General features: G+C 52.9%; 6 protein-coding genes across 6 annotated transcripts; 2 read left to right on the forward strand and 4 right to left on the reverse strand.

Moving 5' to 3' along the window:
* Window positions 1-249: 249 nt before the first annotated feature.
* On the reverse strand, window positions 250-3,055 carry NUU61_009905 (transcription factor domain-containing protein; the record flags this gene model as incomplete). Its single annotated transcript, XM_056660430.1, has 4 exons — window positions 250-1,240; window positions 1,463-1,796; window positions 1,928-2,136; window positions 2,187-3,055. 4 exons carry the CDS (start codon window positions 3,053-3,055, stop codon window positions 250-252), a joined length of 2,403 nt encoding a protein of 800 aa, XP_056506928.1.
* Window positions 3,056-3,830: 775 nt separating this feature from the next.
* NUU61_009906 (lactoylglutathione lyase GLO1) lies at window positions 3,831-4,802 on the reverse strand (the record flags this gene model as incomplete). Its single annotated transcript, XM_056660431.1, has 2 exons — window positions 3,831-3,982; window positions 4,061-4,802. The coding sequence occupies 2 exons, from the start codon at window positions 4,800-4,802 to the stop codon at window positions 3,831-3,833; spliced, it is 894 nt and encodes a 297-aa protein (XP_056506929.1).
* Window positions 4,803-6,528: 1,726 nt separating this feature from the next.
* NUU61_009907 (uncharacterized protein) lies at window positions 6,529-7,668 on the forward strand (the record flags this gene model as incomplete). The annotated part of the gene is made up of 2 exons (XM_056660432.1): window positions 6,529-6,965; window positions 7,032-7,668. The coding sequence occupies 2 exons, from the start codon at window positions 6,529-6,531 to the stop codon at window positions 7,666-7,668; spliced, it is 1,074 nt and encodes a 357-aa protein (XP_056506930.1).
* A 257-nt stretch (window positions 7,669-7,925) lies between these two features.
* On the reverse strand, window positions 7,926-8,773 carry NUU61_009908 (xyloglucan-specific endo-beta-1,4-glucanase A; the record flags this gene model as incomplete). The annotated part of the gene is made up of 2 exons (XM_056660433.1): window positions 7,926-8,346; window positions 8,430-8,773. 2 exons carry the CDS (start codon window positions 8,771-8,773, stop codon window positions 7,926-7,928), a joined length of 765 nt encoding a protein of 254 aa, XP_056506931.1.
* A 1,237-nt stretch (window positions 8,774-10,010) lies between these two features.
* NUU61_009909 (uncharacterized protein) lies at window positions 10,011-10,388 on the forward strand (the record flags this gene model as incomplete). Its single annotated transcript, XM_056660434.1, has 2 exons — window positions 10,011-10,019; window positions 10,140-10,388. 2 exons carry the CDS (start codon window positions 10,011-10,013, stop codon window positions 10,386-10,388), a joined length of 258 nt encoding a protein of 85 aa, XP_056506932.1.
* A 255-nt stretch (window positions 10,389-10,643) lies between these two features.
* Window positions 10,644-12,388, reverse strand: NUU61_009910 (PH domain protein; the record flags this gene model as incomplete). Its single annotated transcript, XM_056660435.1, has 4 exons — window positions 10,644-11,867; window positions 11,925-12,017; window positions 12,081-12,206; window positions 12,263-12,388. The coding sequence occupies 4 exons, from the start codon at window positions 12,386-12,388 to the stop codon at window positions 10,644-10,646; spliced, it is 1,569 nt and encodes a 522-aa protein (XP_056506933.1).
* Between the last annotated feature and the right edge of the window lie 785 nt (window positions 12,389-13,173).

Raw genomic sequence — 13,173 nt, forward strand, 5'->3', positions numbered from 1 at the left:
CATTGTTTCTTTTGATGTGCGCAGGGAAGAAGAATAAGAAGTACTATCATGATTACTGTACTCTGAGTTCAGGTTCGTCAAGCTGCTTTCATCTGCAGAATTGAAGGATACCTCGTTACTTGATATAGGGAATGTCTATATTAATATCAGACACAACTAGCTATTGGTAACATATCGAAATAAAAAAAACACACGTCGATGAAGTCTATATATACCACAAACAAGTCCCATCCCCAGCGGCAGACCACGCTATACTGACGATTCCCCCGGTTCCGGATTTCCATTCGGCGAACCCCACCACCCGTCAAGATCCCCCAGATCCGGGAGCATACCCGGGTCATCAACAAAAGGGGGCGAAGATATCTGGCCAAGACCCTGGACATGAACCCCATGATCAACCTTCTCTTCGGGCAGAAAACGCAGGTCGGCGTTACGGATCCAGTCCAGATCGCCCGGCTGAGAAGGAGGTGGGGGAACGCGTTGGCGGTGATAAGAAGAAAGCGATTGCGGCTGCTGCTGCGAAGGAAGAGGAGGCGGTTGATACGGGTGGAAAGGCGGAATCGTAGCTGAGGAAGATGGCAACTCGGCAGAGGTAGAAGGTTGCTGCTGTGACGGCAGGTCAGCAGCATTGAGGCGTGATTTCTTCCGGGGCACGGGTTTGGTCTGGCCGTTCCGGTCTGTCTGTGCCAATGAAGAAGATTGCTGTGAGGGTACGGATTGCAGATTTGCGCTGCTGATCCGTCGCTTCGCGGCTGGTCCTGTTCGGCGCATGTGCGCTTGCCAACGGCGCTGGAGGGTGACCAGGTAGTCGCGGGTACGCTTGGCGTTTTCAAACGATTGTCCTAGCTCATCGAGGGCGCGGAAGCATAGGTTGAGGTAGGCCACCATCTCGGCGTTGCGTGGGTGGTGCGGGTTGCTGTCACCGGGTTTGCCGGGGGTGAGAGCGGAGCTGGACACCGTGACGAACAGTAGCATCAGGGCCGCGCTGAAGATGATGGCTACGACTTGGTTGTTCATCCGGCGGAAGGTGTAAAGTTTTTCGTAGAGGTGAAGAAGACGCGCGACGGCGGTGGCGGATTCGACGCACATGCGCCGCGCGTGGTGGTACCCGGGCCCTTGGCGGGGACTCCGCGGCTGGATATAGCTCTTAGAGACCCATGGTCGGTGGATGAAAATGACGATCTGGTGATATTGCATGCTGAGGGAGTTCGTGAGAAGGTGTTCCAAGTAGATCAATAGACTGTCAGAAGCTTACTGGAGTAACAGCAGATGTGGCAATTTGGGGGTTGTATCGTCATTCAGGTCAATTTCGAGACTGGAGGGAAGATTGGATTTCCAGGAGAATAGATCTTCGGTCACTTGGTAGCAAATCCGTTGCAGGTCATGCCGAGATATGTCGGAACATCCATACCTAGAGATATGTTAGCGGTCTGGAGTAGTACACATTACAAAAGCCACGCACAGGATATGCCCGACTGGCGAGATCATCTCCCAGAGCACAACGAACTGCCTGCAGATTAGTTCTAGAGGATTTTTCAACCCCCTTTGAAGCACATCTGAGCCGGTCTGAAGCCCATAAGGATGCCAAATTTCTTCCTTCTCGGGCCCCAGCGCAGAAGCGCGTTTGGGAACTGAAATATCTCCGGCGTTCATGCGGAATGGACGACCCAGATAGAAGCCCCAGAAACTAATGTCGTTAGTGAGAATTCCAATGAATGATACAAGTTGGAGGTACTGACTGGTCTGCGACATAACTCCCCCAGAACGCAGCTCGACGCACGTCGGCTTCAGATGAGCTCATGTGGCCTTGGTTGACATACGGCGTCATATCCAAATGCAAGCCGAGGTCAAATGCAAGTCGCATGGACATCCCTGCAGAAATAATAAGTCGTTGACTCTACCATTCCATCTTCTGTTTTTTACTTACCACTGTAAAGCCAACCTCGAGCATCGCGGTTCGATGCACCTTCGTGGCAGCTCATAATGACAAGCGCTTGGACAGTAGCAACACAGGGCGAATCAAGTTCAATCTCCAACAACGCTTTCGCCCTGTCTGCGAAGAACTCGGAAAGTGACTTAGGGAAAGTGATAAAGGTTGGATGGTACCGTGCCTCGAAAGCACCCCCAATAGCGCACCTGCAAAACGTTAATATCTGGAGCAATCAAACAGCCTCTTGAACACATACATGGCATTGGTCAAAACCTCCGAGTAAAAGGGGGTATCGTCATATTCATTCCGCCATTTTGATCGTGCAGTCATGAACATCTCCTTGTCCACCACGTAGATGCTGGGGTTCTGCCAGGTGAAATAGAGCTCCACCAAGTGGTCCTCCATGGCCTGATCAACGGGTTGACCCACCCGGAGATGGTTGAGAATATCCTGACCATCATGCCGCACCGTGCGTGCATCCGGCCGTTGTCGCTGTTGCGTTGCAGACACATCCACTAGGTTGAGGTTGGATGTAGCGCCGTAGAACCGGAGATGACCATCCCCCGCGATCTTTAAGGTACCAATGCGATTCGAGAGTTGTTCAATCACGTCGCTCTCGGCCTCGTTCTCTTCTCCACTATCGGAGTCGTGATCACCGTCCTGCTGAGATTGACCCAATAAAGCCCCAGGCTGTTGAGCCATGTCCATGCCCAGCTGGAAACTGTCCGGGCTGAGCCCCGTATTGAGCGGCATTTCCGACCCGCCATGGATATTGGCGTAGATGGTATCCAGGCTTTCCGCCGTGGGAAGAGTGAAACCCCAATGAACGAAATTTTGGTTTCCAAAGGGGGTCCAGGTTTCCATAGGCGGGGGTATTTGCTGATTAGGAACAATGCTCTGTGAAGGAGACGGACCAGAAGCCACTCCTTCACTTGTTGACCGGATCTGCTCCTGAGGAGTGGTAGCAGGCGGGCTCTGCACTGGGGACGTACCCGGCACCATCGGGCCGGGCGTTTCAGGCACTGGCTTGACCGAGCCAGGGAGATCTGCATCTTTGGCCACCCCCCGCGGGATTTGCAGGGTATCCAGAACCCGTTTCATGCCGGCCTCATCCTCCGGCTTCATTGGGGGTGGCTCGAGGCCTTGGTCGTTAATAAATTGACATAGCTGATCAATCCTGGCAGAGAATAGCTCTGTCGCCGCTCGAAGAGATACCCTGGGAATCTGAATTAACCACTGGGCCTTTTTTGCATACCCATGTGTCATGCACCATGCCTCCCACATTGGCGCATTGTTCAACGCCAGATCACTTGTACGAGGACAGTTGAACAAAGCAGTACTCACTTGCGCTTGTCGTCTCCATGTTGATATTTGCAATCTTTTCCTTTTCGCTGGCAATTCTGACAATGTGGAGTCGCCCCATCGCACTGCGAAGAATGAGCGCGCTGGTTTACTAGAGCACAGCATGCATACATACTCTGATCTTGCTCTCTCGGCACGGCACACAGGCCGTCGTAACATGCTTGCGGGGTGCCTTTTTCGGGCGGTCGGGATTGGGCGACATGGCTCCAGAATCGGTCGGCCGTGCCTTCAGCACGTTGTCGGCAACTGGCGGTTTTCGGTCTGGAGAGATCCCCGCAGGCAAATGGGTCTACCCGAGTACGTCAATCATCCCTCATCCATCAAACCCGACATTGTCGAGGATGCTCGGGTTTATGTTCTCGAAGAAGTTGGAGATCAAAATGTTCTGGGGGCGGGGAAGAAGGGTCCACCACGTCCGCCTATGAGACGGTCGATGATAAGCCAATGCCAATTCGGCCCGATGGACTACGGGGAATATTGCAGGATGGAATATTTGAAATGTATTTTTAGATGCCGGTAGATTTGAAAACTACTCGTTCTACCAGTTGGAGGTGTGCTTGATCTTCTCGTTCTGAATCACCTCAATCCAGTATCCATCGGGATCCAGGAGGAAAGCGATGTTGTGCATCCGACCGTCCGTGAGACGCTTTTTGAAGTTCACATTGAGCGACTCGAAGCGCTCACAGGCCGCTGGAAGGTCATCCACCGAGACACCTAGAAAAAAAGAAATAAGTTGAGAACCAGACATTCAATCACTGTGGCACTTACAGATGTGACCAAAACCTTGGGGCTCGGAATTGCCGTTGTGGTAGACCAGTCCCTCCTGCTTCTCTGTCCCATAGTTCCAGGTTAACTCAAGCAGGCCTTCCCACTCGGCAACCCCATTGCGCACACCCTCCTGGATCTTGGGGTTGGCACCGGGGTAGCCGAGGAAGTACAGGTTGAAGCCGTTGTCCTTGTTTTCAACGGTACGGACCAGGGTCATACCCATGGACTCCTGGTAGAATTTGAGGCTGGTCTCGGCATCCTTGACACGCAGCATGGTATGGTTGAGACGGTAGGTGCTGGGGTCGGTGGTAGGGCTCAGGTCCTCGTCGGCACGCCGGATGATCTCCACCCAGTATCCGTCCGGGTCCTTGGCGAAAGCAATATGCTTCATGCGACCATCAGTCAGTTTCTTTTGGAATGGGTATCCGGCATCCTCGATGCGCTTGCAGGCGGCTTCGATGTTGTCGACCGAGATGGCGATGTGGCCGAAGCCTCGGTAGGGCTCCGTGTTGCCGTTTACGACGCTGTAGTTGGGGTCATTTTCCGTGCCGTAGTTGTGAGTAAGCTCCAGCACAGCGTTGCGGTCCGTCCAGTGGCGGTCACCCTGCAGGGAGGAGGGGCCGTTGTAGGTCAGGAAGTAGTTGCAGAACTTCCATTCAGGCATGTCAAGCTTGTTGATCAAGCTGAGGCCGAGGAACTTGTAGAAATCCACCGATTTCTGCGGGTCCTTGACCCGAATCATCGTGTCTGGGAAGCATCGCGATCCGTCAGTGTCGAGCTGACTTGCTTGGGAAGAAGAGACGAACGGTGCAACTTGTAGGTGGAAGGATCGGATGCCATGGTTGCTAGAGATCGCGCGCCTGCTGGGCCATTAGTGATTGGTCGAGTGGAGCTCGAGGGCACATACGGGGCACAGAGAATCTAGATGTGAGGACCCGAGGGGAAAGACGCGGGCGAAACATGAATCAAACGAGAGGTGGAAAAGAACAATTCGGAGGGGCAGCTTTTGTCAGCCGAGGAGGTCCACGGGTGGGGCCATGACGCTATCCATACAGATGGGCTTTGTAGAACATAAAATATCTAGTGATTTAGGCAGTTTATAATATAGGAATATGTGACTGCGAAAACACACAATGTGTCGTTTTTCGAGTTTCATCGTGCCTACGTGACCTTCATCTAGCAATTATCTTAGGCAAACAGGCTCTCTAGGTAGGGCCCCCTTACTACGTCTGTAAGATCAATAGTAGTAAAAACACTTAGAAAGACACTTAGAATATTATCTAGAACAAGAATATAGAAAATTTAGAGGAAAAGAGAGAAAAAATAAATAGAGAAAAAAGAGTAGCAATTATCGTAAGCTATATAGTAAGTAAATAAAAAGCCTATAAAAGCTAATTCTCGCTCTTTACTATATCCCCTAAAGCTCCCGAGTGAAGCAAGGGTCAATAGCTTGTGATTTATATAGTTCATACCATGATATAGACATTGTAATCAATTTGGATCAATGATCAAAGCATCATGGACGTAATAACTACCGGAGATAGGGTTTTCGTCCTCGGAGAACCGTTGTAAAAGGCCCAATCTTGGATAGAATATAAGAAAAATGCATTCATATAAATTAGAGAATAGAAATTTGAATAGTAGCCCAAGTACCACCTACCGTGTCAATATAAGTATCGGCGATATCGAGCACATTCCACCGTGAGGGGTGCCAGCGCATGGCCGGTGGAGCGACAAGCAGTTTACCCCAACCGCACTCCACTCGATCTTCCTCTCTTCCCACTCCAGCACTTTGCGACAATTCAACACAGCACAGGCCAGGTTCGTCGAATATGAATTGTTTCCTCTTCACTCGCTCTCCGCATATCCCCCCCCACCTCCCTCGGCTGATCGTCCTCTGGCGATTGGCTTGCAGCCACCCCTCGACTTCGTGTCTTGCGCCCGCTGGAACGATCCTTAACCTTTGCCTTTTTCCCACTGCCTGATACTCCCGCGCTTAGCACGCTGAGACTGCCACATACCCCTTTGCCCCCCATGTTCCCCTCCCAATCAGATGGACACCTGTTGTCACAGTGGCCTCCAGTCTGCAAGATGGGCCCTGGCGCCTTGACTTGCGGAGCCTCTGGGCACACCTCATATGACTTGCAGTCCTACCTGACTCCTTGATAAATGCCGTTCCCTCCCCATCCGTGTTTCCGCTGTGCCACCGGGCGCGGTTGGAATTATCGTGACTTGCCATTTGGGCCAGGAGGCCAGACGTGTGTTGAGTCAAACGCTTCCGAAGCCCCTCATGGTTCATCGCCCCCTCGTCTGCCTGGCAAAGCGCCCGCTATGACCACACTGCCTCTTGCCCTCGTGATATCTGTTGGTTGAATTCAGGCGGGTGGAATTCTTTTAAAGATAAAAAGCACAACCGGCATATTCTTGCTGCCTCTGTTGCGCGCGCTCTTGTCTCAATGGGTAGGAAGATGGCTGAATTCGAACCTCCTCCAGTCACCGAATTTTTCTTTGCGAAGCCGAAGTGCGCGTTGACCACCTTTTCCTCTACGGAGAAACCCGACGACCCTCCGTTCCTCCCTTACTGGGCTCGTTGTAGCGCGCAACACGCCCAAAACCTGCTGGACTACTCGGACGAGCCGATCGAATACGACCACGACGACGAGGATTATCGCGATAATTGCTTCTTTTTCCCGGAGGACTGCTCGTGGACACCTCCTAAAGACTGGGTTGTGGAGGCGCATCGCCAATTAGCGGACCCAGAGATCGCTGTTGAGGGAACCTGCCAGACCGGCCGAGATACCGACACCATGATTCCCGGTCTCCCGGATATTAAGATGCTTGATGCTGAGGCGCTAAGTGATCTTCTCGAAGATAACCTGTCCCCGCCAGAGATCACGACTATTCTGTATGGCACCGTGCTTCTATTCCAATAGCATTTCCTGGGCAGTCTGCTGATACATTTCGTCCATAGTGTCTTCGCAACCAACGGCGCAGTGTTCGCATATGGCTCGTCCCTCCCATCCCGCCAGCTGCGCAACCTGAGCGCAACCTACGGCGCTGCATACACCTGCTACGCCAAGACTGCGTCGAGTGGAAACCTGACAGGCGTCAACCCCGCCAGCCACCCGTCCTCATACGTGACGGCTCAGTCTATGTCGCTGGGAGATGTGGGGTCAATCGTCTTTGAGCTAGACGACTCCGTCGCCGTGGTCACGCGCATTGCCGACAAGGTGCTTCTGGCTGCAGTGGGACCGTCTAAACTCGACCAACCGGATGCAAACGGAGGACCAGATGGCGAGCATCTCACTGTGGATGGAAGCGCAGTGCCAGCTACAGACTCTGCTCCTGGTCACGGGTCTACGCCGGATGGATCGCAAGGCGACGGTCACCGCACACCCACGGCCTCCACATCCCCAAATCCACCTGCGCGCAATGGCCATCTCGATGCGCAGCATGAGATCGACCGCAGCGCTGATCTCGCGCGTCTGGAAAGCTTGAACTTGTCGGCCTGCCCTGCCGTGCTGCTCGCCCTGGAGTCGAAATGTGCTGCGCTTGGAAAGTTCCTGGGACAGAAATTGGATGATCTGGAAAGCCCGGAAGATTTCTGATGAATAGGATATGTGCTTAACGTACACGACCTGTACTGCATGCACCCTGATATGAATTGATGACTTTTGCGATTATGACCCTCAATGGCCAATGGGCAGTAGATTTGAAGCATGTATAGACGTGAACATTAACCGTATTTGACAAATCTTCTTTCCAACATTCCAACATAAAATAGCCCAGTGGGACCCATTATTCATCCATTATCCACCGTTATATATCCCCTCCCAACTCTCGAAGCAATCAAAGAAAGCATCGATCACTTGTTCAAGCTCATCGTATAAGGACTAACCGTAAACACAGCATTCGACCCCGTAAACGGCTCCGTACCCGCGCCCACAGTCTGCAAGAAGTAGTTGGCCGGTACGCCCTGGGTTTTGGTAAGGAACTTGAAGAACTCGTTCAAATCCGCCGAGAACTGCCGCGTCTCGGTGCGCGCCACGAAGCTAAATACCTCCCAAGGGTTGGTGCCGGGCTCGCCTCGGCCGTGCCACAGGTCGAAGACGACGCCGCCGATAGTGAGCGGTTGGGCCAGCTGGACTTGCTGGCCGATCGGCTTGGCGCCGTTGAAGGAGGCGAGCCAGACCATGACCTCGTAGTCGTGGGGTTTCTCTTTGGTGGCTTGCTTGGAGAAGAAGGCGTCGTAGGCGACGTCGCCGTAGAGGCCTTGGCCGGTGTAGCTATTATATTGTGAGTATCCTCGCCAGATAAGGTATTCATGGATGTTGGGTAGTATGGGTTGCGGTTAAAGGCGAAAACGTACTTCCAGTGCCAGGTCGTCGGCAACCCCTTGATAGCACTCAACTGAATGGGTTCGATGTTCAGCACGGCATTGGCATAGCTCTTGACGGCGTCCGGCGCTTGATTCCACGTCCACTGCGTGTGCCACGAGATGACGCCCCGCGAGCTGTAGTCAAGAACCGTGCACTGCTTGCCCGAGGGATCCGAGTCCTGGCCCCAGAGGTTATTGTACAGCAGGAAGTTCGACGCAGTGGCCACAGGGTTCTTGTCACACATGGTGGTGGTGGCGCCGCGCGGAGCCAGGTTGACCTTGGACGGGGGCATGATCTGGGCTCGCGAGGGTGCTGCTTGCGACAGGGGGATCATGGCTGCCACCGCGAGGGCGCAGGCTGTCAAAGAGGATCCCAAATACATTGTTGAGAGAGGTTGCACTTCGCAGGATAGTGCAAGTGTGGTGAAGGAGGTATGAGGTTGAGGAAAGGAAAACCGGATGTGGAAACGGGGATACGGGGGAACTATAGATGAATAGAGTTCTATTGAGATCTGCAGAAATGCCTATTCCCTCAGGAGCAGAATATTCTTCGTCATCGGGCTCGGTGCTTACGAGTAAACACGATAGACTGATCCGTCGCGGTCTCAGGATCAGCCCCGGGGGCGATGAGATTTGGGGTCCAGGGGCACAACGTGCATAGTATGGTAGCTCAGTAGCTCTTCCGACATTCAATCATGTCTTTCATATGGCCCATGAGTCCACAGAATACCAGAATTCCAATTGGGTTGGACACACCGACCTACTATCCCAACATAGTCAAAACGATCTGGCGATGGTTCGTGGTGTTCGTCAATAGGGGGCCAAAAACGCCTAGGCATAAGAGCGGGATCGGAGGATCCTATCGCCCCTCTTCCACCCCCCCCCATCAAACGCTGTTTAAGTGAGACGCTGCCCTGCTAGAGGATTGTTCTTGCTCCGTTGTCATCGTCTGTGTTTCGAGTTCGAGGCTTGGTTTGTTGCGGGGAAACTATACAACTCTTGGCTTTTCTTTTTTCCCGTTTTAGTCCTCACCCCTCGCCGCTTTTAGATCCCTGCCTTAGGTGTCTTGACATGGCTACCGTAAGTTTACTTCTGCTCCAAGGGTAGCGTAAATAAAATGGAACCACTACTCGTCCTTTCTCTACCACGGGCTATATATATTGTGTCCTGGCCCTAGCCCCCAAGTGGCTGCTTACCCAAGTCTACTATGAAAGATTCCCTTCATACGCAGTAGCAGATTACAAATGAACAGAGGTTTCCCTTTGAAGGATGACTACTTCTTTAAGCTATTTCTCTTATATGATTGCTACGACGACCTCCACCTCCTTCGCTAACCATGTACATTTCAAAGTCGTTGGCCCTGTTGAGTGGATTTGCGGTCTATGTACTTGCAAAACCCTCTCCCGACAATTCCTGCAGGGGACGTCCCGAAGCTGAAAGCAACGACCAAGGCCGATGACAAGGAAAAGAAGTGCTACGTCGAATTGGACATGCCGGAAATAGGGTGCACGAGCAGGACGAGCGAGTTGCTGGAGTATACCCGGCCCTCGCACTCCCTGCCTCTTGCTTGTCATGCTAAGCGTAGGTTTGGATTTCACACTTCTTTCCTCTTTCTCCTCTTTATAGTCTTCTTCTCTTTCTTCTGCTTGTGGGATATTTTTTTTTTTTTCATGACTCATGCTAATAATCAAAACGGTACAGTCGTCGGAGACGGCCACAGGATTCAGTGGTCAAAAACCGACGGATCAGTTTCCGGATCCAGCAAAGCGACAAATGCACTGGGGTGATGACAACAACGGGGACCTGGAGTTCACGAATACCAATGGCCAGACCGTGTTGTTCTCGTTCAAGCATGCCACCAAATTCCAAAGTATCTGGATTGATCCCGAGATGAAGGGAGTGCCGCGCCTTACTAAAGAGCGCTCGTTAGAGGATGAGGGACTACAGTGAATTGGCTGTTTTGAAATGGAGCTAGAAGCGGGGGTGGGAAAGGGAGGAAGAAGAGAGGCATTGAGAGAGGTGGGCTGGACTGTTAGGTGCTTCGCAGCCTAGCTTAACGTTGAGTATACGGATACCTGCTTGTCTCTTCTGTAACCAATAAACTGACTTATTCTATAAGTATATAGAATGCATATCTTCAGGTTCATTAATAAATGCAAAACAAGGGGGTGTTCGTCTGAATTCAATCAATGCTCTACCAAGCCATTACGACTTCTCTGATTTCTCTGACTTCTGCTGGTTCTCCTGCACAGCCGAGCCACCGGGGGAGGTATGGAAGTGGCTAGCCGTGCTGGCAGTGCGGCTCAGACCGGGCTGAGAAGTCGGGCTGGGTGCAAAGTCCTTGGAGTCGGTGATAGGCGAAGCAGCTGCCGGCAAACCCGCCTCCTTCTCTTTCTCTGCCTCCTTCTCCTTCTCGGAATATATCGGGGGCTGGCTGTGCTGAGAGACACTGCGGGAGGGGGCAACGGAGGCGATGGGCGAGGTGACGGTGGGCGAGGACACGGTCAGGCCGCGGGTGGCATCCTTGATGACGGACCACCACTGCTCGGCGTCGGCCGGGGTGTGGGCCTTGAAGCTGAGCTCGGTGCTGGTGTGGAAGGCGTTGCCGACCTTGCCGCTGGAGACATCCTTACCCTTGACGTTGAACTTGACCCCGTCGATGGCGCCGACCACACAGTCGGGCAGGTACAGCGACAGTTCGGGGGCCGGATCGCGCCGGAAGTCGTCGTTGTCCTTGAACTCGTGCAGGTAGCGGGCCGGGGTGACGACATAGTAGCCGGTGCTGTAGCCCTTGATCACGGCACGCGAGCGGCGCTCCAGCGAGCCCTCGATCAGGGCCTGGGTGGAACGGTGCTCCTGGTTCGGGAAGGTGATGCTCGAGAACGTGCGCGGCGGCGAATCGGGATTCACCAGGGTGGCATCGTTGCTCACGACAAAATTGACCCATTCAAAGTCCGGCGGAATGCGTTGAGCCGTGCTCAGGATATCGGCGTACATAGCGCGTTGGCGGTCCAGCTGGCCACCCACCTGCTGGAAGAACTGCTCCAGGGCACCCTGGATCGTCTGCAGCACGTGCGCCTCGAACTGCTGGAATGAGTTCTGCACGGCGAGGATATCCTGTCGGTGGCTGTTCTCCTCGTTGACTTGCTTGTTGAGCCGGTGGTTGATGCCTCGGCGTAGGAGGTAGGGGTCGTGCTGCTGCTCGATTTTGTTGGCAGCGGCGGCGTCAAAGGATGCCGAGTTTTGGCCGAGGAGCTCGATGTGCTTCTGAGTCAACTGCCGTGCCTTCTCAACGGCCTTGGCTCCCTTGGATGCACCCGTCTGAAGCTCCTTCGACTTGTTCTTGATTTCCTTGTGGAGACGATCTAGAGTCGGGAGCACACCGCTTCTGAGGTTCTTCTCGGTCTCGAGGTACATGTTGATCATTCCCTGCAAGTATCACTGGTCAGATGCTGCAACCGACGAGTAAGACAGACCATTCCATACCTGGGAGTTGTTGCGGATGTTCTCAAACAGGCCAGTCACGCCTCCTGCACTGGAACTGAAATGATGGCCCTCCCTCAACGGATCGCTCACGCTCTATGGCACAAATCGTAAGTCAGCTCGGTAGTCGAAGCCTCCATCACACCGACCAACACAAACCTTCAAGATCTTCTCATGATCCTTCGACTGCGACTTTTGGATCTTGGCAGTAACGGAGATATAATCCTCGAGATTTCCACACATGTGCTTCCATGCCCGCAGACGTTCCAGCAGGAGATTGGTAGCCTGAAGAACAACGACGTCAGTTCTCCGACCTTGTATAACCAACAAATCATACACACCTCGCTGCTATCGGTATTGGGGATCGCCTCATCCTCACTCATGGAGGTGCGACGAGTGATGCTGCTGCTTACGGTGCCCGACCGCGAGGGGAGTTTGAACTCCGCGGGGCTTGTCGTCGTCGACATGGCTGCACCGGGGGGGGGGGGGAGGTGGAGAAAGAGAGACTGGACAGTCAAGGGAAAAGGGGGAGTAGGAAAAAAGAAAAGGTGGTTTCCCTCCAGACCAGAAACCCCGATGGATTGGAGCACACTAGTCTATGGCTGGACTAGTCAGGCGAGTCGATAGTCGGAGGGGCAGTAGAAAAACAAGGTGGGATGATCGGACTTCTTAAACCCTTGCGATCGGCAGATGAGGTCACCCCTCGAATGGTGCAAATTGCGGTGCGCCACAGACGTACTTTCAACCCATGTATGGATATTCGAGTTTACAATGTATTTAATTATAGGTATTATAGATATTAAAGATATGTAGATATATCTAAGAAATATATTCTTAGTATACTGGTTATCAACACCCCCATATTCGGTTTCTTTGGATAATCTGCAGTGTCGCTTCGGGAAATCGGATGGCACGGTGGATCCCCCCAGACCCCAGGCATCGCATGCGGTGCCTTTGCCACTGCTCACTCCTTGGGTCGCATTATGTGGACCTCGAACAATGCCATTGAGCCCGGAAAGGGGGACTTTGCGGGGATCGACTGCGACTTACTAGACTCGAGACACGATATCACCTACCTCTTCGAGGTTATAGTACCTACACCGGCTTGGGAGTCATGCTGATCATGCAAGAACACGGTGGAGACAAAGAGCTGGATTATATTACATATAATGGATGCGGTATATGCGTGACTCGTGTGCTGAGAGATAATCCTCTTCAGCGGACTCGTATCGAGATTGCGTTCGTGAGAAAC

Source organism: Penicillium alfredii (assembly GCF_028826965.1).
Source record: "Penicillium alfredii strain IBT 34128 chromosome Unknown utg000012l_segment0_segment0, whole genome shotgun sequence".
Taxonomy (NCBI): Eukaryota; Fungi; Ascomycota; class Eurotiomycetes; order Eurotiales; family Aspergillaceae; genus Penicillium; species Penicillium alfredii.